This window comes from Pongo pygmaeus, chromosome 13, assembly GCF_028885625.2.
Source record: "Pongo pygmaeus isolate AG05252 chromosome 13, NHGRI_mPonPyg2-v2.0_pri, whole genome shotgun sequence".
Classification (NCBI taxonomy): Eukaryota; Metazoa; Chordata; class Mammalia; order Primates; family Hominidae; genus Pongo; species Pongo pygmaeus.
Genome location: NC_072386.2, coordinates 117,882,294 through 117,907,969, shown reverse-complemented (window position 1 = coordinate 117,907,969; position 25,676 = coordinate 117,882,294). Strand labels below are relative to the sequence as shown.

General features: G+C 53.5%; 1 protein-coding gene across 8 annotated transcripts in view; it reads right to left on the bottom strand.

Moving 5' to 3' along the window:
* Window positions 1–206: 206 nt before the first annotated feature.
* The window catches only part of RALGPS1 (Ral GEF with PH domain and SH3 binding motif 1), a 306,650-nt gene continuing 281,180 nt past the window's right edge, over window positions 207–25,676 (bottom strand). For 3 of the 8 annotated variants that reach the window (XM_054500760.2, XM_063649937.1, XM_063649938.1), the window contains 9 exons: window positions 24,547–24,673; window positions 23,119–23,276; window positions 20,696–20,747; window positions 8,916–8,999; window positions 7,447–7,552; window positions 6,962–7,054; window positions 6,632–6,737; window positions 4,838–4,929; window positions 207–951 (listed from right to left, as the gene is read on the bottom strand). In XM_054500760.2, coding sequence (XP_054356735.1) covers window positions 922–951; window positions 4,838–4,929; window positions 6,632–6,737; window positions 6,962–7,054; window positions 7,447–7,552; window positions 8,916–8,999; window positions 20,696–20,747; window positions 23,119–23,276; window positions 24,547–24,673 — 848 coding nt within the window. In that variant the 3' untranslated portion in view covers window positions 207–921. Of the gene's footprint in view, window positions 952–4,837; window positions 4,930–6,631; window positions 6,738–6,961; window positions 7,055–7,446; window positions 7,553–8,915; window positions 9,000–20,695; window positions 20,748–23,118; window positions 23,277–24,546; window positions 24,674–25,676 lie in introns of those variants that run through there. The other 5 variants (XM_054500761.2, XM_054500763.2, XM_054500765.2 and 2 more) reach the window with 4 other exon arrangements.

Genomic DNA, 25,676 nt, shown 5'->3' with positions numbered 1-25,676 from the left:
TCACAACTTCCCATTCTGACATGGTGGGAAGGGTGAGAAAAGGAGGGCCTCAGGCCCTGCTAGGAATGGGGAAGGGAGGAAGCAAGCAGGCCAGCAGCCCAGTCCACAGTCCTGAAGCCAGGTCCTGTCTCAGAAGGGCTGACAGCAAAGAGGCCTGGAAGCAGGCCTTCCAGATGAATAGCACCCATAGGAACAGAAAACAAGACACAATTTAAGGCATTGTTTGTTTACAGTAAAAGAATGCGAGGGACCCTTAACACAGGAGGAATCTAGGCTCTCACTCTGACCTTCCTCGGTGGACAGGGCTATAACTTAAGGTTAAAGCAGGGCCTCAAAACAAATGAAGTGTGTGATGTCACGAGTCTTGTGCCAAAATGCATGTTTCTTGAAGAGTTCACACTCGCTCACACACACATACGTACAGCACGCACACGCAGAGGACGCTTCGGGGTTGTACAAAATCTGAGGCAGCCCTGTGGGCGAGCAACCCCGTGCACTTGGGGTGTAAAAAGCCTGTTCCACAGCTGTTCCTTCTCTCGGGCCCCTCTCACAGGTTAGTTAGCACTGTCCACTCTGTGCAGTAGAAAGCACTGAGAACCCAACGTGGGCTGGGTGCTCTCTAGTCGCAGATGCAGGTGGTGGGCCCAGAGAGGGAGAGCGGGGTGTCCAGTCTGGGGTCTGACCACTGCCCCAAGAGGCGGTGCTGCAGAATGAGTGTCGTGAGAGTCGCTGGGGACTGACAGGTGGATCCCACACCGGTGAAGCCGTCTGGGATGGTGAGGCCACAGGCCGTGTCCCCTGAGTCCGGCTGTGAGTTTCCCAGCACCCTGGCTCACAGCCTGTGCCCAGGACTGCTCTTCACCACCAGGCCCAGCCTGGGTTCCCAGAAGCCTCTGAAGTCACGCCACGTCCTGCAGAGACTTACTCAAATGACATAAGGTTTGCAGGTACCTAGAAGAGAAAGCTCAGCCTCTTGTTAAAGTTCCGACCTCAGAGAAGGACAAGGGGTGGTCCCTAGGGGAAGGGACAGGCCTTTCCCCATGAGTCTGGGAATGAGCAGGTTGGGTAGGGAGAGGGTATGGCAATAACAATAGCCACCCCATGTGAAGTGGCAGCTGCGTGCCAGGCACTGCTCTGAATCCACCGCATGCACTGCGTTCTTGAGTCCTCACTTCAACCCCGTGGGGCAGGCACTGGGATCGTCCTCATTACAAAGACAGGAAACTGAGGCTTAGAGAGGTTCAGTACACAGCAAGTAAGCAGCAGGGCTAAGAACCCAGAGCCCACGCTCTCAGCCTATCTCCTTCAGTGAAAATCAAACTGCGCTTGGGGCAGAGAGAGAAATCCTGAAGGCCTGAGGTGTGTGCAGAGGGTGGGTGGCTGGAGTTGGCAAAGGGAAGCATGGGAGAAAGAGTCAGTTCGGGGATATCAGAAACCCCAAGACCTCCCCACAGCTCTGCCCCCAGGACAAGATCCTAGCCCCCTTTACTGGCGGGACCACTAGCCCCAAGCTCAAAGTGTTTCTGCCACCCCCAAAAGCTGCCAACAGGCCCTCAGCCCCAGACCTCCTCCCTCAGCACTGCTGTGGGAGGATCTGATTAGAAATAATTTCATTTAAAAAAATCCATTTTGGTGTCAGTTTGGTCAAACGATGAATTAGGAAAAAAATGCATCTCCATGTACCAGGAGACAGTTATAAGAATGGTCACGAGCAGCACTGTTCACTATAGCAAAAAAGCGGAAAATCAGTCCTGGGATGCCCAACAGAAGAACTAATAAAAACAAAATCAGTAAAAATAAATGAATGACTGCTACATGTGGTAACACAGATGAATCCTAGGAACATGTTATAGGAGAAAAGCAAGACACAAGAAAATGCATCGTTATGGTTTAAAAATGCACCCCAGACAATACATGAAGGAATCAAGTATGTGACCTGCAATTCTAAAGGAATAATCAGCAAACAAATCAGGAGAGTGGTCCTGGGGCACAGGTGGGAGGGAGAGAAACCGAATTAGGAAGAGGCCACGGTGAGGGACAGCATTCCAAGGCCCTGGCGGCTCTGCTGTTAGGCGCATGGTGGCAATAAGGTGTTTTATTGCTGTTGTTTATAGCTATACATATGTTATAGATAAGGTTTAAGTGTATTCAGTGTTAATAAAAACAAGTTTAGGACATGCAGTTCCACAGAATAGAAAATCAATCTAGTCACTGTGATGTTTCCTCGTGAATAGATGCATTTCTGTCACACTCTTTCTTACACCCTCCTGGCATTCCATCACACGGATGTACTGTGATTCACTTAAATCATCCTCTGCTGTTGAATATTTCAGTTGTTGTCAACTTTTTATTATTACATATAGCACAGAGTGGGAGTATTTGGTTGAAAGTAAATTAGAAATAAAAAAGGGGAAAAGTAGGAAGAAAAATCCCCTCCTCCAGGTCTGAAAATCAGACAAAAATCCTTAAAAGTTGTAGCCTTGCCATGCTACTCCACATTTGCCAATACATGAAACTGACCCATTAGTGCTCTGCTGGATCAGCCTGCCCAGGCACTGCTGCCTGCTGGGGCTACTGTCATCCTCTGGCCGCTCCTCCAAAGAGGGACAATGGGTTTTACTCAGGGCTACCACTGTTGCTCCTGACTGGGGCCACCATGGTGCCCAGGCTTCAGGCACAGGGCCCTGCCTCCTTCCCCGCACCACCCTCCAGGTGGGCCACCTCGGGGCTGTCAGTTCCTGTTGGACCTGGAGCTGCTCCAGCTTCCTGTGTGTGGTAGGTGAGCTTCAGTGTGCTGTGCTTTTAGAGAGCGGCCCTCAGAGCTACTGAGGGACCCCAGACACACATGGTGTGACCAGTGTGGAGGAGGCCAGGATGCTCTTCCTCTCTTAATGCAAGCTGGGGCGGTGGCAGCCTTGTTCAGGTCTTGGCACCTTGTCTCAAGGGATCACCTTGAGATGGCTGCCAACCAAAACCCTTGTCTTCCTGTCATACAGATGGCCAATTACATTTATTCAATGTATAAACTATACATAAAGCTCTCTAGAAACTATAGAATTACCATTTCTTGTGTATCATCTTAGAACTTTTATACAGATGAGATCATCCTTTCCAAATGTTTTTGCCCTGATCTGCCTCTTTCTAATAACTATCAAGTGTCACATAATAGGGACCCCCTGAGGGTCACAGAGGCTTCCAGGATTTTGTTCCTATCAAGAACAATGCTGCGGTGAACATTCTTAAACACATCTTTGAGCACATGTGTGAGCACATCCCTAGGACAAATTCCCCGAAGTCAGACGGGTGAGTCAAGGGAATCAAGTGCAATTTATTTGGAACCTCCCTGTGGCACCTCATGTTTATTCTTGTATTGGTCTTGTCTTGTTTTAGTTGGTCGAGGACTAATTCTGAGAACTTGCTAATTCTGCTTTCTAGCTTCTTATCATCTATAATTTCAATCAGCTTCTCGTATTTGTCCTCATCTGTGTTACAGACCGAGCTGAGCACAGAGCCCTAGGACCTGTCACTGTCACTAGAGACCTCCCTCCAGCTTCCAGAACCACTTGGAGGGACCAAGAAGTCTGTGATTGTGCCGTGTGGCACCATGAAGTCCCCATCCTCCTGGACCCAAATGCCTGGTATGAACTTGCCTTTGCTGAGGTCCCCTAGACTTCAGAGCTGCTGCCTGCAAGGGGCCTGCTGAGTCTACTCCCAGGCACTACCCCTAACTGTCCTCCTTGAAGCGCCACCCTCTATGCCATGCGCCTAGCCCTCCCAAGATGGGCTAGGAGAGGACTCCTGCTTCCCCTGCTCTTCCTCTGGCTGATCCCTGGGGAAAACACACATGGACACTTAGGGACAGGAGCGTCAATGCTGCCCACCTGACCCCCAGGGAGCAGGAGGCTTCAGCCCGCCCCCATCTGCTGCTGAGGGCTCAGGTAGCCATTTCTCTCACAAGCCTGGACAGCTGGGGATGTGCTTCCAGTCTTTTGCTCAGCTGCAGGGGTTACCAGGGAAGTGGAGGCAGGAGAGGCAGGAGGGCTCACGGGCAACAAGCAGAGAATTGGGGGAGTCAGGCAGACCTGGGTTCAATCCCAGCTCCACTGCTCACTAATGTGGGACCTTAAATGTGTGTCTGCCCCTTTCTGAGCCTCAGGACCCTCAGCATAAAACGGAGACAGTAAGAGAATCTACCTCACAGGGATGTTGGGAGAATTCAGCCAATTCCTGCATGTGAAACATTTCGCATAACACCCTTCATGGGATGGCTGGGGGCGACCAGGGGAGGGGGCCATACCATGAGCCAGGCCCAGCAGGCCACAGGGGGCCTATGTCAAGACAGATCCCACTGGTTCAAACACACTGAGAAGCTAGGGACCCCCTTTCACCAGCAGCCTTGCATGGCCCATGGCTGGCTGTCAGTAAGTTAGCTAGCCGCATTATTCCCAAGGGTTGTGGGGCAGGGAGGCCCTTTAGTGAGTCTGGAGTATTCCCATGAAGTCAGCTCTTGGCAGGGATGACCTAAATAGATGCTAGAACCTGATCCTGGGGTGATATCACAGCTGCTCATAATCATCCCCCAGTGGGTGTTTCTGTGGCATTTCCTATTGTGGGAAAGACACAGGAACCAGATTCAAAGTTCTGGTCTGGAGCTGGGCTTTAGTTCTAAGCTGAACAAGGGGGTGCCTTGTCTCAAGGGAAGATGCTGATCAGAAGAGGGTAACTGAGAGTGTGGCTAATGGGCTCTGAAAGAAGGGAACCCTGTTTTCTAAAGACCCTTAGTTTGAAGGGTGGGAGAGGATATTTCAGGTGACAAGCAGGATTTTGGTGACTTTACCTGAGGCCTGTTGCTTTTACATGCATCATCCAAATGCTTGTGCCACAGTATTGCATGAAATCGGGAACCAGTCTGAAACTTGTAAACATTGCCTGATGGGTAGAGAAACCATGAGTTAAGAAGAGGGCCACGTAGGAGGGTCAGCTGGTGACTGTGGCATAAAGAGAAATGTAAACACGGGTAACTGAACTGGGAAGGTCGGCCCCAGGTGAGCTGGAACATGCAGAGAAAGCAGCCTCCAGGGCTCCCTCCAGTGGTCTCTTTGGACCATGGTTTTTAACCATTTTGGGGCCATGGTGCCTTTGGCTGTCTGGTTAAGCCTGTGGACCATCCTCAGAATAATGTTTCCAAATGTATAAAATACAAAGGAAATCAATAATACTCAGATACAGTTATTAAACTACTAAAAAACAAACCAGCGGTATAATTCTATAGGTGCTTCTATATTAAGCACTAAAAACAGATCTAGTACAGGTCTGATACTGCACTGTAATTTCAAAGAGATGAGCATAAGTGACATTTTGAAATGTCTGTAACAATATGTGATTCCTCTTGGAGATAAAATTACAGGTATTGCTAACATTTTTGTTGTTGGATGCTTATACTCATAACTGAAGGAGTCACAAGTAACTGAAAACAAAGATGCATTTTTTTTTCCACCCAAGTTCACAGACCTCTTGAATTCTATCCATGGACCCTGGCCACCCCTTGTGTCACATTTCCTTAAGAAACCACTGCTAATCTGGTCCAGACTGTTGAGGGAGGAAGAAACTCAAATGGTATCCAAACTCAGGACACACTGCCACATGTGTGCAACAAATGTGGCTTCAGTCACTCAGACACGGAGCAGAGTACTTGGCAATTTATCTCTTCCCCATTCCGGGCTCCCGGAGGCTCCCTTTGTTTCTCTGCTTCTCAGCTAAGAACATTAGAGCCTGACACTCAAGGCATAGTCTCCCCACCAGCACTGCCGTCTGCATCGCCCAGGAGCTTGTTGGAAATGCAGAATCTTGGTCTCTACCCCCAGATCTGTTGAATCCAAATCTGAATTTTAACCGATCCCCAGGTGATTTGTGTGTTCATGAACCCTACAGTAGAACATTCCTGTTAAGGTGTGAAAATGCGTGGGGATTTTCCAGCCCCAATCAGTTTGCCTGGTTGGAATCCAATTGACCCGGGCAATTTTGGGTTTTTGTCATGTGACATGGGTTACTGAGGAGACCCACCATAGTCTGTTCTGAATGTCAGTGAAGACAGGGCTACTGGACAGGATGGCGTCCAGAATCTCTCCTCCTTCCCAGGATGATCATGAAGTGGGAACCGGGAGGAACTGGGAGATAGCTAGAGAAGGCTGGAGCTTTGGGAAGTTAAGAGGGTTCTTCTCTGAGTTGGCCTTGGATCTGGACACTGCCAGAGTCTTATGGCACAGGCATGTGAGGGGATCCCTGAAATCTCCCCAGAGCCAAGACCCTTCCAGCCTCATGGCCCTGCCTCATCCAGCCTATTTATTCCAAGACCGTAGGACTACAGTTCCTGGAGTGATGGGCCCCAGCAGCCATAGGTAAGGCTGCAACAAGGATTCCAGCACCCTGTGCCTCATACCCTGCTCAATGGACATGCCAACCATGATCTATGCAGCTTTTGTGGACTAGCATGGACCCCATGAACATCAGAATCTAAAGCAAAGGGAAGGCAGCAGCCTCAAAAGCACCTAATAACTTCAAAATGCACGCTGTGCAAGAGAGGAAATGGGCAGAGAGCAGCTGCAGGCGCTAGCTCTGGCCTGCTGCCTACCTTTGTCAGGGTTGTTCAGCTGGAAGATATCTGGGTGCTCGGGGTCATCGGGCAGCTGCACCATCCAGCCCACGATGGAAACCTTTTTGCCAGGTGTGGATTTATACTGGAGGAGAGCAACAACACATCCGGAGACCCGGGCCCAGCCCTCCACTCCACAAGGGAGGCCGACCTGGGCCAGGCAAGGCTCCCTCCCTCCCCTGCCACCTTCCCACCCGCATCCTCCGCAGTTCACATAGATCCCTTTCCCACCCCCATCCTCCACAGTTCACAGAGGTCCCTTCCCCACTAGAGGAAGTCCCAGCACTAGAGTCCTTTCAAGGGACTTACGTGTTTTCTGTCTGTGCCCCGCAAGGACTTGGCTCCGTAGTACAGGAGGGTGGATCCTGAGAGTATGACCCAGTACCTGGTCCACGAGGACAGCTACAGAGGAAGGGGAGGCTGAGTGATGCCACCAGGGGTCATGGGGGTGGAGGATCCCTGGCTGATTACAGACCCAGCCATCCCATCAATGTCAGTGCAGGCCCCATCTCTTCCCTGGCCCTCCACCACCCCCTGGCAATGCCAACTTCCACCTAGGACCAAAAGAGGAGGCGTCTTCCCTCCCGTCTCTTGCTCCTTTACTCAAGGAGCCCTTCCTTTGTTCATTTTATGGCAGTGTCAGGTATAATTCCTGAGAGTTCAGCTCACTGCATGCCCACTGCAAGCAGAGCCTCTGCCACGCATGTGACTTTCTTGCTGAGACCTCTAGGAGCGGGCACTATTTACAGATGTGGAAGCTCCTGCTGCCCCGGTGGATGTGGGTCTGTACTTACCGCAGGCTTCCGCCCTTCCTTGAGCAGGGTTTTTCTTCTCAGAGGCCCCTCCATGGTGGGCACAGCTGCGGAGTTCCCCAGAGAACAGATGCACGGGCCGGTGGGGCTGAGGAGAGACTACCAGTCAGACATCGCCCTGGAGGAGCTGAGGTCAAGCACCCTCTCACTCACTGGGGACCACAGGTGCCCCACTACCAAGTCCATGACGTCCCAGCAGTCCAGACTCAACGGCGCAGGGCAAGGCCCAGAGGGGAGGGCCAGGTGATAACACACATGAAGGGCCCACCGCCAAGGACTCCCACACCCGTCTCTCTGGGGCTGCAAAGCTCCAGGCTTGGTGACCAAGTTCCTCATAACCCAGGCCCTGATCAGCACCCCCACCATATCCTAAGGGATGCTTTTGTCACGGCTACAGCCTGGCCGCTCCCTGGGGCTGGCGTGGGCTCCTCCACACCTGAAGAGCTGGTGCCTGTGAAGCCCCAGCTCCAGCAGCCCCTCCTTCTGGTGTTGGCAGGAGCCTCAGAGAGCAGCGAGGAAGGGAAGAGGTGGTGTGGAGTGACAGGAGGGACGCAAGCCCACACGCACCATTCCCCACATCTTTCCCAGGCTCTTCACTCACCCTCTCCCTTGGGGACTCGAGCACCACCTACAGATGAAGGCGTCCAAGGGCATGGCAGCCCACACCTCCCTCCTGAGCTCCAGATCTGCCCATGCCCCAGGAATGGCACCACCCCCTACTGGCTGCTTCAGCCAGAAAGCGGGGATTTTCTTCCTCTCGGATGCCCCTGCAACCTAATCAATCCCAAGGATGCACTGGGGATCAGGTACTAAATATGTCTGACCATCCATCTTAGCCATCCCACTACACTTTAGGCCACTGGATCTTCCTTCGAGCCACTGCCCAGTGCGCTCCACGGGCCTTCCTGGGTCCACACCGGCCAGTGCCTCCACCCTCCCCCTCTCCTCTCCTCCACTCGCCCACAGCAAGTCCCTTTCATGGCTTCCTGTCGCTTTTAAGGTCTGAGCCACCATTCTCGGCCCTGCTGGATGCTAGATGCTGGATGTGGCTCCAGCTCATCTCATGTCCGTGCCCTCTCTCATTCCTTCCAACACTCCCTTCCCTTCACTCGAATAACCAACCCACCTCTTCCTGCCTCACAGCCCATGATGTCCCTTTGCTGGGAGCATTCTCATTGCCCCTCCACTTCCAATTATTTGGCGAATTCCTATCATTCTTCCAGTCTCTTCTTCAGGGAGGCCTTCCCTGAGCTCCCGAACCAAGTAAGCTCCCGCTCCTCTTCCTGAGTGCCCCTCACCTCCTCTGGGACAGCCAGTGCACCTGGCAGTAGCCTCATGTAGGCAAAGGCTGTGTCTGTTTCTTTCGGCAGCCTCTAGCACAGTGCTTGGCATCCAAAAGGCCACATAACAAGCTATGTGTCAAACAAATGAACACATGAACACATGAATACCTGTAGACACAGCTCCGGGTTCTGGGAGAATTCCTAACTGGAACCCGCCAGTTGGGCCCCAGGGTGGCATAGAGACGTCCCCTGCTTCAGAGGAAAAGGGTTAAATTTTAGCAACAGCTTTGAAAGACCAGATGCTCCTGAAGGAGGCAAGAGCACCCCGGACTACATAGTCAGTTAGCTCAGGAAGCCCTGCAGAGCAACCTCCCTCCCTCCCCAACTCCTCCCCAGCCTCCTCGGCCACACTACAAGCACACCTGGAGCTGCCAGGCCAGTAAACACAGCACCCCTCAGAGTCTCCAAGTCTCCGGGTAATTCTTTCAACTTTTTATTGAGTGTTCACCCTTTTTCCAGTGTCAAGAGCATGATTAAAATCCAGGCACACCCACTTGCCTCAGCATGGGGCTGAGATGTTTCATAGCAAACACTGTACAGCCCAGATAGTCCATGGCAAGTCCACATGAAAAGTGCACACAGAATTGTGGGCAACCTTGCATGTTGGGCCTGGGGGTCATTCACCAGGACACAACTGGAGCCTTCTGTTTGCTCTTGACTGGACAGTCTCCTCTGCGGCTCCAGCCAGGCCCCCGCAAACTCGTTCTGTGACCTGCTGCAGCATCCAGGAGTCCATGCTCCAAGCTTGCTCCGTGGGCGTCCCTCTGGCTTTCCTCTCACCTGCACTCCCCGGCAGTGAGCCTTTCCAGGGCAACGTGCAGCTTCCTGTTCAGCCTCTTTGCGGGGAGGCACCCTCTTTCTCCTTTAGCCTCTCTGTCTTAGAAGACTCACTTCCCGTATCCACTTGATGTTCCAACCTTCTCCCCACCCTTGAGGCATGGCCTGTTCTCTGACCACAGCTTTTCTTGCCCATTGGCCAGACAACAATGTAATCAACTTAATAAAGTCAGATGAGGCCCAGAGTTCCTTCGTAAGATCCCCTCAGTCCTCCATGGTCAGCCGTAGGTTGCTGCATGTTGCTCTGTGACACCAGTACCTGTGGGTAGTGTGGGGCCGCCCTCACACATTGCAGCAGGTACATCGTACCTGCCCAGGGGCCTTTGTCCTCCTCCCAGGAAGGAGCTCTTCTTGATGGCCATCTCGGGTCCACTGTCCAGGGGCCCAATTTCAGGGCTGGTGGGAGTCTGATGGTTAGCTGGGACGGCTGCTCCAGGCCCCCGAGCCTCCTGCCCATTGGCTCCTCCTCTCTGGGTGACGGCGTACCATAGCATGTGCTTGGCCCCCCAGTCCTCTAACATAACGGGTGTCAGGGTGGTCATAGACTGACCCCACCACCACCCATACTGAGCTGTAGCACAGACAAGAGAGACCCTGGTGTGCTCAACTCCCAGGCCACTGGCCCAATGGCCACCTCCTTCTCAGAAAGAGGGGTGGAGTGCAGCAAGTCAACGTGACTCATGCAGATAACCATGATTCTCTCATTTTGGACAAGTCAAACAGTCACCAACTTCACTGTTACCAGCACCACATGCTGGGCACCTCGCAAGTGAGTGCGTTAGCACGGCAGGTCCCGAGCCCATGCAGAAGCAGCACTGCTCAGGGGAACTGGCCACGGCTGCCTCCGGGGCTGCTCTTCTTCCAGCCATAACCGGGGATTTCTTCTGAGCAGGGTCTGACAATGGACTTTCTTGCAGTGAGATCCTTTGTGGCTTTGTCTGCCATCCAGGGATGTTTCCTCCTCACCTGGGCTGGATTCCAGCTCTGAGCTGCTGACTGTTGGGAGTTGAGGATGGAGTCCCCCTTCCCAGAGCCGGGGCCCCTGGCCCCTTTGCCACTTTTCTTCTCATGAGTCTTTTTCCCCGTTACCTGAGGAGAATGTGATGGCAGTGGACCGTCCGCAGTTCCCACAGTACCTGAGACAGGGCACGGTGGCCAGCACGGCTACCTTCTTCCCATCATTCTCTCCCTTTGCGTGAGACAGTGCGTGGCTTCGTATTTCACAGATGTTTGAAGGAACTGACATCTGTTGATGGAGAGCTTGAAACGAGCATCTTCCAAGCAGGCTAGCCTCATAAGCAGCCTTTCCTCATGTCCTCCCTAAAGGAGTGAGGAGCGGACTGGCGGGGAGCACAGGGACACCAGGGGTCTCTGGGTGGGCTCTTGACAGACCAAGCAGTCACTAGGTAGTGAGCGCTCACATGCTCTGACGCCCCTGCAACTTCATCAAGTGCACTCGCACTGCCACCGAAGCTTTGTGTAAAGCACCCTTACCCTCCCCACAATGAGGAAACTGAGGCTCAGTGATGTGAATCTGCTTGACCAAGGCATGAGCCTTGTAAGCTAGGACTTGAACCCAGGACTGTCTGACTCTGCAGCCCAAGTTCCTCACCACACTGTGAGATGCAGCCTTTCAGGATAAGGGAGAGGCGGCAGCATCAACATGGTGGGGTCTGTCACAGGGACTGGGCCCACTGTGGCCTTTCAGGATAAGGGAGAGGCAGCAGCGTCAACATGGTGGGGTCTGTCATTGGGACGGGGCCCACTGTGGGGGCCCTTTCTGGCATTATCCTCTCAGAGACACCTCTACTTTTGGGTCCCCACCTGCACTCACGCTGCCTGGGATTTGTCAGTGCCTGAGACCGAATGACCACAAGATTATTAGGCTTGGGGATCTCCCAGGATAGGGCCACTTCCCAGGTCTCCTGGTCCCTTGGTGGCCCCAGTGGAGCAGTCTCCTGGCAGTTGCTGCCTGGCACTGAAGAGCAGCTGCCTCTTCTCAACTGCACGCCACGTGCCAACTACATGCTTTCACACAAGAGCATGCCCAGCTCTGTGAGAGGGGCCCAGTTCTCACAGTTTTAGATGAGGAAACTGAGGCTCAAGGAGGTGAAGCCACTTGTCCCACCCTGCTGGCCTGTCATTAGAGGTAGACTCAAGTGTTCACAAAGGGAGGCTCATTTTCTGGTGTGGGTGGAGGGCCTGTGCCAGGGTGGCTGCTCCAGGCTATGGAAGTGAGAGCCTGCTCTCTCTGGAGCCACGGGGAGCGACCCCAGGCCTTGAAGGGCGGCACCAGTGTGACCTTTCCCCAGGCCAGCCTTTAGGAACACAGAGTCAGGGTGGAAGTGGCCAGCCTTCCCTCCAGGTGAGCCCTCCAGAGCTGGAGGAGGACCATGCTGGGCAGGGCAACTCTGGCTGCCTGGCAGGCCAGCATCAGCATAGAGGAGCTAGGATCTTTAGCCACTGGAACCAGACAACCTGAAAGTGTCTGGAAATGTCCCTGCTTCGAGAAAATTTGTTATTTAAATGTTCAGGGCCAGAAAATGCAAAATGATTGGGTGGTGGTGTCAGAGGAACCCCAGAAATCATAGTTTTTGTTTGTTTGTTTGTTTTTTTGGTAACTGACATAGGGGCTCATAGCCCAGAACCACAGACACCTTTCCCAGTGTCATTCTGAGAACCTGTGGCTGAACACAGTGTCCTAGGAAGGCCGTTTGACTAAGATCCCTCTCAGGGATCTTAGGTGGAGTCAGAAGGAGGACTGCAACAGGCAATTGAGGCTTGCCCAGACCAGGAGCTTGTGGGAACCTGGGTCTGGGGAAGACATCGACTGGCAACAAAGTAGAACACTTCAGTCCCAAGGGGTGTACAAGGTGATGATGAGCAGGAGGATGGGGTCCTGGGATGATGATAATGACGGGACAATGAGATGATGGGATAACAGTGATGGTGGTGGTGGTGGTGACAGTAAAAGTGGGAGGATGAAATGAGGATGGTGATGGTGGTAATGGTGGTGGTGGTGGTGATGAGACAATGGGTGCCAGGCAATGTGCTAAGCAGGGTTCGCTCAGCATCTCATTTATTCATATAACACTGTGAGGTAGGCACTATTATTATCCCCACCTTATAGATAAAGAACCTGATGCCTGGAGACGTGGAGTCACTTGCCCGAGATCACGACACTGGGAAGAGGCAGAGTAGGTGGTGCTATTGAGGTGGAAGTGGCCAAGGCACTTCCTGGGCCAACAGCATCATGAGAATTCAGACTAGTCAAGCAGGTCTGAAAGGCCATCTTCACTCCATCATTTTCTAGGTACACATTAGGTTGTAGGTATCCTGGGGCTTACATTTCATAAAGCCCTAAGTCCCTGTTTCTGGGCTAGGAGCTTGGGGAGCAACCTCCCCAGGAAATAATTATGTTGAAGCCTTGGTAATCTTGGTCTTAGTAGAAGTAGGATCCCTCCCTGATATGGTTTGGCTGTGTCCCCACCCAAATCTCATCTTGAATTGTAGTTCCCATAATCTCCACGTGTCATGGGAGGGACCCAGTGGGAGGTAACTGAATCATGGGGGTGGTTACCCCCATGCTGCTGTTCTCATGATAGTGAGTGAGTTCTCACAAGATCTGATGGTTTTCTAAGGGGCTTTTCCCCTTTTTGTTCAGCACTTCTCCTTGCTGCCACCATGTGAAGAACGTGTTTGCTTCGCCTTCCACCATGATTGTAAGTTTCCTGAGGCCTCTTCAGCCATGCTGAACTGAGTCAATTAAACCTCTTTCCTTTATAAATTACCTAGTCTCGGGTATGTCTTCATTAGCAGCGTGAGAACAGACTAATATACTTCCCCTATCTTCTGTACACAGAGCCCCAGCCTCAAGTCCACAGAGCCTGGGTAGCAGTGCACATGTGGAAGGGTCCAGGTGATGCTACTGATCAGCAGTGTCCACCTGCGCCTGCACACCCTGGATAGGAAGCCATCCAATTAGGCCATGGCCTATGCTGGCCACTTTCTGATGCTTCACCCTCATCTTCAGGCAGGAAGCTGCTACCCTGAATTCTGCTGGGCCCTGGGATGTCCCTTCTAGCAGCACTTTTTGAAGGACATTTGCTCTCTATGGGCCACCCACTCTTCTCTGGGCAATGTCCCTGATTCACTAAGTGGGTCCCTAGGAACCACATTTGTATTGTATGTCCCCATCCTTCTGACAGCTAAGTGGACAGGGCAACACCAGTGATCCAAGCCAGGTACGCCAGATCTTCTCTCCTGGTGATTAGGAACCAGATCTGAGAGGCTGCAAGTGAGGCTCAGTGGCTGGGCAAAACTATCACATGTAAACTTGGGAGGCATCCCAAGTTGCCATGAGGCATGCCGTGAGGCATCATCCATCTTCCCCTCTGTGCACTGAGAAGTTCAGAAATCTTGTCTGAGAGAGAGTGGGGAGGAGTAAAGCAGATATGCACAGAGAAGGATGGACACAAGATGGAAGGAGCATCCTGCCCGCTTTCTAGGTGCTGACTCTGGAGGAATTGTAGATATTGGACAGAGAAGCTGTGGGCAGAGATTTCTCAGCTACCCATGAAGCAGCAGCAGCTGCCTGGCAGGGCTCGAAAACAGAGTCAAGCAAAAGGCCCTAGCCCCTAGAGGCCAGGGGTTCTTTGTGCACTCTTCTCTCTGCAGACTTCTCTCAGTCTGCTGGCTGGAGCCTCAATTGCCAGACTTTAGTGTTTGGAGCTAAGGGAGTGAGGGAAGAGATCACATATCGGAGGGAAACCCAAATCAGAAGCTGGCAAATTGTCTAACTGGGCTGCCACCCAGAGGACATTTGGTGAAGAGAACCCTAGTGATCCCTCGAGGGGGGTCCTGGGACCTGAAGAGGCTGCAGGCGCTGAGTCATGCACCAAGCTGGGACAGGTGGCCCAGGGCTCAGTGTCTCTGAGTCTCATGCAGGAGAGACAGGCCAAGTGTCCAGAGCACTGAAGCCAGGCACCAGGCAGCAGAATGAACCCGAGGACACCAGACTCAGGGGAAGAATGAGAGCCTGGGATCCTGGCCTCAGCCACTGGTGTGGGGGACAGTGAGGTCTTCTGCAGCAGTCACCCTGAGAATGGCCACTGGCATGTCTGCTGCAGCCGAGGGGATCTATCACCTGCAGGATCGCCTTCAGAGCCTGGCCTGCCTCTCTCAAAATACTGCAGAGTTTGGGGCTTGAGAGGCATCCTTGCGACCTGGCAGACCTGGGCATCTACCAGGGTCCTCTGATCTTCTCAAAGAAGGAAACAAGTGTCTTTTAAAACTCAGTTTTTGGGGCAGGAGACTTGGTGCTCTGTCACCATGACTGCATTTCCCTGGTGCCTCCCTAAGGATGTCGGATGATCCCACCAGCTAAAACGAACAGGTAGACCTCACATGGGCAGAAACTGCATCACCCAACTCCCTGAACGCCCTACAGCACCACCCCATAGCACTCTGGGGGGCAACTGTCTGCAGCGACCTCTTAGAGGGGCCCTCCCACAGTCTAGTGTCATCCTGGAGGCCACCAGGTGCTGGTAGAAATTTGCCATCACTCCGGTCCATCCCTCCCATGATGACTGAACTGCATTTGAGGAAACCTTTCTTCCCTCTACCCAGCCTTAGACCCCTGGGTTGCTTTCTTGGTGGTAAGTAGTACCTATCGAGGGAAATTCATAAAACTCTCTAACTCATGCTGGACACAGTGGCTCCTGCCTGTCATCCCAGCACTTTGGGAAGTGGGGGTGGGAGGATCGCTTGAGACCAGCTGGGAAATACAGTGAGCCCCCATCTCTATTGAAAAATGAAAATAAAAAAACTAGCCAGGTATGGTGGCGTGTACCTGTACCCAGCTACTTGGGGGGCAGAGACAGCAGGATCTCTTGAGCCTGGGAGATCAAGGCTACAGTGAGCTATGACAGTGCCACTGCACTCCAGCCTGGAAAACAGAGTGAGACTCTGTCTAAAAAAAAAAAAAAAAGTCCCTAAATCAGTTCCTCAGATGTGGTAGCTCCACCTATGTGTTAGATCTTCACTGTGCCTAGCCTCATCACAGGGCTGAGGAATGGAGGCTCAGAGGTACTGAGAGCTGCCCAAGGGCCTGGGAGGATCAGTGGTCCTGACTTCAGGTCCCCCTGCACGGCTGGCTGTGCCTTTCACTGTGGAGGTCAACTGAGAACTCCACAGAACAGGACCTGCCATGGGGCCCAGCTCTCCTGTACGAGACTCTTACAGACACCAAGCCCTGGGCCATCTGTCCCAGCCTGGTGCATGATTCACAGCCCACAGCCTCTTCAGGTCCCAGGTCCTGCCTTGAGGGCTCTCTAGGGTCCTCTTCCCTAAATGTCCTGGGCTGCTGCTTAACCATCCCCTCCTCCAGAAGCCACCTCTGAGCCTGGTGCCTGATGCAGGTCGCCCTGTTGGAGCCTCCCACTGCATCCTGCACAACTGCTTCCCTGACAGGACTTATTTAAGACTCTGAGCTCTGTCCCATTCCCTCACCTCCTCCAGAGCAGGAAGAGGAACGGGCTTTGCTTCAGAGAGGGTTGTGCACTGTGCCCCCCCAACCCTGCCCCAGCCTCACTTCCCTCACCCACTACAGGGGCCTCCTCTCACCCTGGGCCTTCCAAGGACCCCCCCATCCCCTACTCTTCCCACGACCTGTATTACAGCCTGTGCCTCACACGAGAAGGCCCTTCCACAGAGCCAGGTGATTCCGACCAGGGGAGATGGTGGCCAAGGGTTTCGTAATCAACTTTGTGGCACTTTCATACTTCAATTGTTAAAAACTGATCAGTAATCATTTCTGATTATGTTTTCTTTTATACAGTTAAATGTTAATTGTTTTTCTGGGTAGAAAAGAAACATTTACGCACTGTGGAAAATCTGAAGAATACAGGGAAAATAAACTCACTCAATAAATCTAGAGACCAGAAATACTCAGGATGAGTGAGACTCTATTTTCATATATACACACATGATCGCCGCTACAATCCATTTTGTTCATCTTTTTAAAAACACCTCATTTAAAATCCTTTAACTCATAGGCTGATATTCTTGTTTTCATCTTAGTGCCAACACTTGCTTTCCAAATCAGGCAGAAAAAGGCATCTGTTATCCAATACCACTGCTCTTGACTAAACGCTCCCTTCCCTGTTGGTTTCCAAGGGGCCCGAGGTTGGCTGGAGATCATCCTGACAAGCCCACAGCCCTCCTCTCCAGGTAACTGAATGCCCTGTGGCCGCTGCCCTGCAGCCGCCTCCCCACCTCCTTGGGAGAGCAGAGTGTGCTAGGCCCCCCCCTTCTCTCCTCGCCCCTACTCTCCCCAGCATGAGGTGAGGAAGACTGCTGACCAGGGATACTAGGTGGAGTCACAGAGAAGAGCAGACCCACCCCTGCCCATAGCTCTCTGGTTCCTGAGGGCCCTGGCCCAGGACCACCACCCTGTCCTCATTCTGGGCCCCGAGGGTAGGGGAGGGTCTTTAAGGCAGCCTGGGAGCTCAGAAGTGACTAACAAACACCTCCCTGCATCTCACTGTGCCTCCCCAACCCCACAGGCCCTGTGTCCTTGCCAAGGCTGACATGGGTGAGGAGACAGGAGGACGAAGAGCAGAAGAGTGTCCCCTTTGCTCTCTGCACCCTCGTTCCACAGTCCAGTAGGAACAGACCCATTCCCACCGAGGGCAGTACAGCAGCTCCACAGGCCTCAGTGGGCTCCAGCTCCCGTGTGGAAGCTCTTTATGGCCAAACACTTTGGGGACCTACTGGCCATCTGCAGCCTGAACTCTGGCTACTACCCAAAGAGGAGACATCTATGTGTGTAAACTCAGGGAAGGCAAATTCACCAGACGGGCATGCAGAGTCTCACCCCTGGCCAGACAATAGAAACTCCTGCCTGCCTGCTGACAGTGGCATTCTTGGTGATGAAGATGTGCCCTCAACCCACCAGAGGTGTGTGTGGTGTGGAGGAACTGGCCTGGGGTCTCCCTGTCTTTCATCTTGGTATCTGGCTCTATTTCTCTTCCTAGTCTGGGCAGGCTTATTACCAGGGCTGAGGGGCAGGGGGCTGGTGGCAATCTTCAATAGAAGAGTGTGGCCCCTGCGCTTCAGAGCTGTGGGGCGAAATGCTGTCTCCCCCACCACGGCCAAGCCTCTTCCTCTCTTCTCTCACGCCCTCATTTCTCTGAGTGGCCCAGGCCTCCCCTGCACCCTTGGCTCTGGCTCCACGGCCTCTGTCTGCTCAAGAGTTGTGACCTGCAGAGAAAGCTGTGTTCTTACGGCATCTGCAGGGAACAGCTGGTGGGGTCTCCGAGGAGGGGAAGCTCTTTCAGGGCAGGTGCTGGCCTCTGGGCCCAGGCACGCTGACACTCAGTCTTCTGAGGAAGAGGGAGTCTGCTCCCCATTAGAGTAGGAGGATTTGGCCTGGGTGAGAGCTGGGAGTGGATGGAGGACCTGGAGGAGCTAAGCATCGGGCCCATGAAGGTCAGGAATAGAGAAGACCCAGGTTAGAGCATGAAGGTGAGTAACTGAAAGAAAAGAGCCACAGGCAATGAAGATTTTCAAGCTGCAAGAGGTCAATCTTCCCCTCCAACTCTCCTGTGGACTCTCCAGGAAGGTCCAGAATGCTCCTGTGCTTTTGCGAGTGTGGATTATTTCAGGGAATGTAAGAGGCAGTGCAGGATGGAGACGGAGGCTGGTGGCCAAGGGGCAGCTGGCATCTGCTCATCAGGACTGCACGGGGCCTGGGTCTTGACTGGAGCAGACATCGCAGGCCCACTGGCATCCTCCAAAGCAGGTGGCCTCCTGCTCCCCAAAGTGGGGCTGCGCCAAAAGCCACCCTCAGAGGATGAGAAACAGGACATCCTCCCTGCAGGGATGTTTCAAGACTGCTGGAGGCAGAGCCGGGCATCTGCGCCAGCCATGAGACCAGTGCTTGGAAGAGATCCCAAAATCACTTATTCTAGACATTCGGATGGATAGTGATCTAAATGCTATGAAATGCTGTGGCCTACAGTGATCATGACAGCTTTGCAAACAGCATCATCTCCCTGGGACAAGGAATTCTCTCTCACCATCCTCCTTCCTAGAAGCTCTAATCTCAGTCATGAGTACTTAGCAGGAACTATATCTGCTACACCTTCAGTAACTCGTGTGGTGTCTGGCAGGGAGCAGCTGCTTAACAGCTACTGAATGAATAAGTGAGTGAATGAAGGAATAAGCGAGTGAAAGAATGAATGAACGAATGAACAACAGGTCCAGGTCTAGCTGCTATTCAGGATCTGTGCCTCTGTTTGCCATTTGATGTCTTCTCATTGGCCTGAGGCCAGGGGAGGTGCTGGCTTGCCTGTAAGCTATCTCCCTCAGGGTGTCCCCAGGAGTCCCCTGACTGATGCTGAGAGTTCTAGAGTCTGCCCTTGTGCCTGTCCAGTTCTCCTCCCCACTGCCGGGGTGGCTCCCAGGGTGAAAGCTATTGGCCCATTTGTCTGAGCAACCCAGATGGCCGGGGAGGGGAACGAGAGAGCCTCTGAGGGCTGGCATATCGTCACTCCCCCACCAACCCCCATCTTGGGTTTCACAGGCAGACAGACTGACTGACCAATATGGGACAGTCCCCGTATCTGGCCAAGCTGTGGAGCAGTGATGAAGAGGTGGCTCAGTGGTCAGGAGGCTGTTGGGTGTGGCTCAGCTCTGTCCATACCAGAGTGTGGAGCAGGTAAGTCACTTTACCTCTCTGAGCCTTGTTTTCCATATGTATAAAATGGGGACACTATGAATGGCTGTTGTGCAGGAGTGCTGAGGATTTGGTACATCCATGCATGCAAAGCACCAGGACAGTGCTTGGCACAGGCCATGCTCAACCAAGAGCACTGACCAGCAGGCAGCCCCTCTGCCCTGGGAGGAGTTGCTAGGCAGCACCTATCTTCTCTCTGGCCAATTTATGATTATGAAGACTGAGGAGAGAAGCTTCAGCGCCAGAGGAGGAGTGTGTGTGTGTGCATGTATGCATATGAGTGTTTATGCACACAAATGTGTGAGAGTGTACATGCATGCATGCATATGTACATGTGTGAGTGTATACACCCACATGTGTGACAGTGTGGTTATATGAATGTATACACAAGCACATGTGTGAGCGTGTGCCTGTGTATGTGAGACTGCAAGCATAGGTGAGTTCAAGTGTACAGTGTGTGCATGGGTATATGTGAGTGTGTAGGGCATGTGTGTATATGTGAGTGTGCATGTGTACGTGTGTGTGTGTGCCCAGGGCCCCGGATACTGGTGCAAACCTGCCTTTCCTAGACATTCTGTGTCACTGGATGTTTCCTGCCTCCCCTCAAACCCTGAGTCACCATGATGCCCTTCACCCCTGGTGGTGCCATGGCTGTGGGGGCACCCCCTTCACAGCATCCCCTGCCTTCCTAGAGATCACCGGGCGTCTGGCACAGGAAAACACCAGTACATGGAGCTGTGCGATGGGAATTCCCGAGCAGGAGGCCTGGGGCCCTGGCAGACAGGCTCTCCCAGGGAGCCAAACCCTAGGCCCAGGGATCCTCGAGGGAGGCAGAGGGATCCTCGAGGGAGGCAGAGGCTGTGGCCACTTCCCTGTCACCAGTGCCTAGCAGGGTGGGGGTCAATAAATACCCAAGGCCCGAGGCCATTAGGGTGCAATATTCTCAGACCCCACCAGGCGGAGCCACATGCCCATCTCAAGAACAGGCCACTTCTTAGGCTTTCGGTTTCAAGAACCCACACTTCCGACCAAATCTACTCACAGGCCTCCTGCAGCTGTGCTGGAGGAAGAACCTCCTGGATCAGGAGAGGCGTGGGGCTGCTCAGAGCATGGGGGCTGGGGCCCCAACAACCATCCTGCTCTTCCATCCTCCCTCCTAGTCAGCCCTGCCCCGGCCAGACTGCTGAAGGAGCCACAGAGCAGCCTCACAGGGTGGGTGGGGCAGGGCCCGTCCCTGCCCGGGGCCTGTCTTGGGCTCCCTCGGCCCTGAGCACCACCCCTGGGAGGGAGGCCATGCTGAGGCCACACTCACCTTTCCAGCCCTGAAGACATCTCTTCACTAAACTCTGAGCTCTCACTACTGCCTGGAAAAGGAACACAGGTCAATGAGCACAACGGCTTCACAGAAGAGGGGCCTGTTTTCCTGGGTCACCGGGCCCAGGCCCCCTGAGCTCACAGAAGTACCACAGAAACTGCTTCCTGACATTGGGAGCCTCAACGTACTCGAGTTTTTGCTGTAACTCTGCTCTGGGAGGGTCAAAGAACCACTGTTCCAGGCAGGTCCTCTACTACTTCCCACTGCCCCCGGGGGCCACAGCTAACTGCCCACTGGCCCACTGGGGTCTGGGTCCTCAGGCTTTCTTCTGGGCCTGACCTGGCTCCACCACTGCCTCCCTTCTGGCCCAAGTGAAGCCAGGACTAGAACAGGCCTCACCTGGTGAGGCCAAATGAGCACCTCTTCCTCTTCCCCAAGGGTCAGGACTTGACTAGACGCTGGTCACAGTGCAGCTACCTGGCATTAGACAGAAGCCTCAAGGGAGAGCCCCTGCAGACCCCTGGCCAGTGGGGTCACAGAGAGGGGCTGGGTCCCACAGCTTTGCTACCTGTTCCTCCTTCAGGCTTGTCCCTCTGGGCTGAATGGGAGACCCTGCTTCTCCCGGGCTCTCTAAGCCCTCTTGAAGGAGAGATTTTCTCCTCTCACCCAAGCATCCACGTGCAATGCTTCTGGACTGTCTCTCAGACCTCAGAGGCTCTGAGGTTCAGTGCTCTTTGCCTGAAAGAGCACCAAGGCCGAGAACTGGGAAAGGGAGAGGGAAGAGATCCCAGGCCCCCTGGCATCTGTCTAATGGCCCTCATCACAGAGGGGAGGACCAGCCCAGCTCCCAACAGGGCACATGCACACATGGCCACTTAATCAGGGCTCTTGGCCTCAAACAGAAAAACAGTTTCAATTCCCCAACTTGAGGAGCCGGGAACCAAACAACCTTATGATCTCCTGTCTGGACGTTGGACAGCTCTGCATCTGACTCCGTTTTCTGTCTCAGGAATAGCAAGGCCTGGACTCAGGCGCAGCTCACAAAGTTTTCTGGATATAAAACAGCTGTTTTGCCGCCCAGCTGAGTGCTGTTGGGCCGGCATTTCCCAGAGGGCATTCCTCAGAACCCAGGTCCCATTGGACACTCCAAGGAAGAGGGTCCCATGACCAAAGAATGTGGACACTGTGGACTCTGATGCCTTCTTAGAGGACTCCCACCCACCAGCACAGCTGCGTCTCTGGGAAGAAACCTGCACACCTTTGCTCAACCCAGCCTTTCCCCATGCATGACCTGGAACTCTTCTCCCAAGGCACACCTCGTAACCCTGGACACATTGTCCTGAGCCGTTGTATAACCCCGACTGGCTCCAAACAGGATGATCTCCTCTGAGGACAGAGGCAGACACAGAACATGCTTGTCAGACTTCCAGGGCGTGGGAGACAGCGACCCCTGGACTGATATTGCCCACGCCCTCTGAGACTGACTTGCTTTCACAGAGATGTGGGAGTGATTCCTGCCTGTTTCTCCTGTCCCCTCCCGCCCCCCACCCCCATGCTCTGGGCCCTCTGCTCTGCAGTCCTCACAAGATCAACTCCCAGCTCGGCAACTGGTCTAACCACCAGCCATGGGAGGACTCCCTGCTAAGGGAAGCCGACAGACACACAGACACACAGACCACAGAGGCATAGGCACACTGAAAGGCAACAGGCATCAGAGCACACTGGCCTGACGGCAGTAATAACAGGGCGGTGCCCACCTGTCCTCAGCTGACCTGGACACTGCAGGGGTACGGACATACAACCAGAGCTCAACACCAGCCTGAGTCCTAATGTCAAGTTCTTCTTATCCCAGCCTCAGCAGCACAATTTCTGTCTCTTCTGTTGCCATAAGCACCAAGTCTGGCTGACACTCAGTGATGCAATTTCATCCCTGAACATCAATTTTTCATCCTCCCTCCTTCTAGCTTCCCATTGTGAAGACAAGTACGCAATGAGAACCCAGTGGCCACCCAGCTACCCTCCCTGGCTGCCTCTCCTGCTTTGCCCTGCGGGGCCCTGTGGGTCATGATCCCTCAGGGACAGAAGCCTGACTGTGGTCCAGTCTGGTCTGGGGAGCTGCCAGCCAATGGCAGCTGGTCTCAGGCATGTGTTTGGCTGCTTTTTCTACCTGCCTGCCATGTCACCAGCAGGATGAGGACAGATCCAGGGCTCTTCATGAAGCCCACGAAGCTAGGAAACAAGGGTTTCCCTGGGTCTGGGCGATTCCTGCAGGCAGCCACTTCTGCAGGGAGGTGAGGGGCCACTGGGTCCCCCAGAATGATAGCGCCACTGGGCATGGCACAGTGACACAGAGACAGACACGGAGCACACGCTGGGCCTACAGCCCACCAGCCTATCATGTGCAGGCTGGAGACGCTTACCTAGGGAGAGTCCATTGGTGACAGCAGAGGAGGAGGTCAGAGCCAGGCCCCTTCGGGGGCTGCGGGACTCTAGGACACTGTCGTCCAGTAGGTGCCTTGCTTTCTCCGATGGGAATGTCGCACTTTTACTCTCAACTACACTCAACTGACACATCATACTGGAAAATGGAAAGGAAGAAAGAAGGCAAAGCTCCTTATCTATGGAGTGACAGTGGTTACACCTGCCTGGGGCTGGAGCTGATGGTGCAGCTGCAGGAAAAAGGCCTCCACCCAGAGCCACGGTACAGCCCAGGCTCTGTCCTCTCTCATGCCATGACCTTGGGCAAGTCACATCCTTTCTCTGAGCCTCAGTTTCTCCATCCATCCAATGGGGATAACGATACTTGCTCTGCCCATCTCCCAGGTCGCTATGAGGCTCGAGTGAGCAGATGCTGCTTGTGAGTGATGAGGCCGCACAGGTGAGCAGTGGGCCTGTGGCCAGGATGTCTGCTCCTAGAGTCACACGCACCGGGTCCACACCCTTGCTCTGATGTTCTTCCACCACTGCAAGGAACTTCACCTTGTTGAACCTCATTAGACTCGTTCTCAAAATATGTAATAATAGGACCCACCTCAGAGGCCTGCATGGGGACTCAGGGAGATCATGCTTGACAGGCATATGCAGAGTGTCTAGCACAGAGGGCTGCTTAACACTCAAAGAGCAACTCTTTCTCCCCCAGCCTTGGAGCTCCTCCAGGGCCTGCCTGGGCTGGGCTGAGCTTGTGCCTTGGAAGTGGGTAGGCAGGTAGGTAGGATGGAAGGAAGGAGGAAGGGAGGGAGGGAGGGAGGGAGGGAAGAAGGGAGAGAAGGAAGGAAGGAAGGAAGGAAGGAAGGAAGGAAGGAAGGAAGGGACTCATCTGTTCAGAAGCCTGTGCCTAATGCCCTGGAGACACACGCACAGTTGCCCTAGCCATGCCGAGGGCTCACGCATGTCCCCCAGCTATGGGCCTCACAGGACTAATGAGCCAGCGGGTTCACTGCTCTGTAGGCAGATGCCATGAGAAACTGAACACTGCCCTGGATGACAGTCACTGGTGTCCACTGGACTTTGGGGTTTTCCATGAGTCATTAACTGGGCTTGGGCAGATTCTCTGGAATGCTACTGGTGGCTACTTCCCTGCCCTTCCCTGCACCCTTCCTCCATCAGCTGCTGAGCCTGAGACACCTGTCGGTGGTGTGGAGTCAGTGCTGCCACAGTGCCCCTCAGCTCTTCCCAAGCTCACACCAGCCTCAGGAAAGTGCACTGGCCAGGATTCCAAGAGCTCTCATCAGCAACTCCCAGAACAGGGCAGGGGAGGGACCCAGCCAGCAAGTGTTTCCCTGCACTGTGCCCAGGCCCATGTGCAGGACGGTCTGAAGCCCAGGGGGAGGGCTTGCTCAGTCACCCACTTGTTGCCTAGGCTGTGGCTCTTCCTGTGTCTGGGGACTGGAGGTGTGGGGAGGCTGCCAGCAACAGATGTATCAGGACAGGTGGGCCTCCGGCTGAACCTCGCAGAACCAGAGCCAGCAGAGGGACCTGCAAACAGAGCAGAGAGAGCAACAACGGGGGTTATGATGGGAGGGTGAGGGGCTGCGCAGGCTGGGTTGGGGTGTGGAGGTGGGCCCCGGGTTTGAAGTACAGCAACTGGCCCAGCTGTCACAGGTGGGGCAAGGTTCATATGAGCTCTGTAGCTTCCTACTCATTAGATATTGATCCTTCACTCTCCATATAGTTATTGACTCCCAAGGCTGACAACCAACTCTCAGGATGGTCAATGTCCTGCTGTCCTGGCCAAAGGGAGGGCACTATGGATGGACATGGGGATAGTCTTGGCCCTGCTTCACCATGGCATGACTTATCCAAGGACACCCAGCTGGTGAACAACAGAGGTGAGACTTCAAAGTATGTCTTCTAGGCCGGGTGTGGTGGCTCATGCCTGTAATCCCAGCAATTTGGGAGGCCGAGGCAGGTGGATCACCTGAGGTCAGGCATTCGAAACCAGCCTGACCAACATGGTGGAAGCCCATCTCTACTAATATGGTATGAGGCTACCACTTCTCCTGTTGTCCTTCTCAGTTTCTCCCCAACCTCCTCTTTTCCCTAGTTTGTAAGACAGGAGAAAAGGGAGAAAGCAAAAAGTTGGAAAGAAACAGAAGATAAATAGCTAGACGACCTTGGCACCACCACCTGGCCCTGGTGGCTAAAATAATAATAATATTAACCCCTGACCAAAACTACTGGTGTTATCTGTAAATTCCAGACATTGTATGAGAAAGCACTGTAAAACTTTTTGTACTGTTAGCTGATGTATGTAGCCCCCAGTCACGTTCCTCACGCTTACTTGATCTATTATGACTTTTTCACGTAGACCCCTTAGAGTTGTAAGCCCTTAAAAGGGCTAGGAGTTTCTTTTTCGGAGAGCTCGGCTCTTAAGACACGAGTCTGCTGACGCTCCCGGCCGAATAAAAAACCTCTTCCTTCTTCAATGTGGTGTCTGAGGAGTTTTGTCTGCAACTCGTCCTGCTATACTAAAAATACA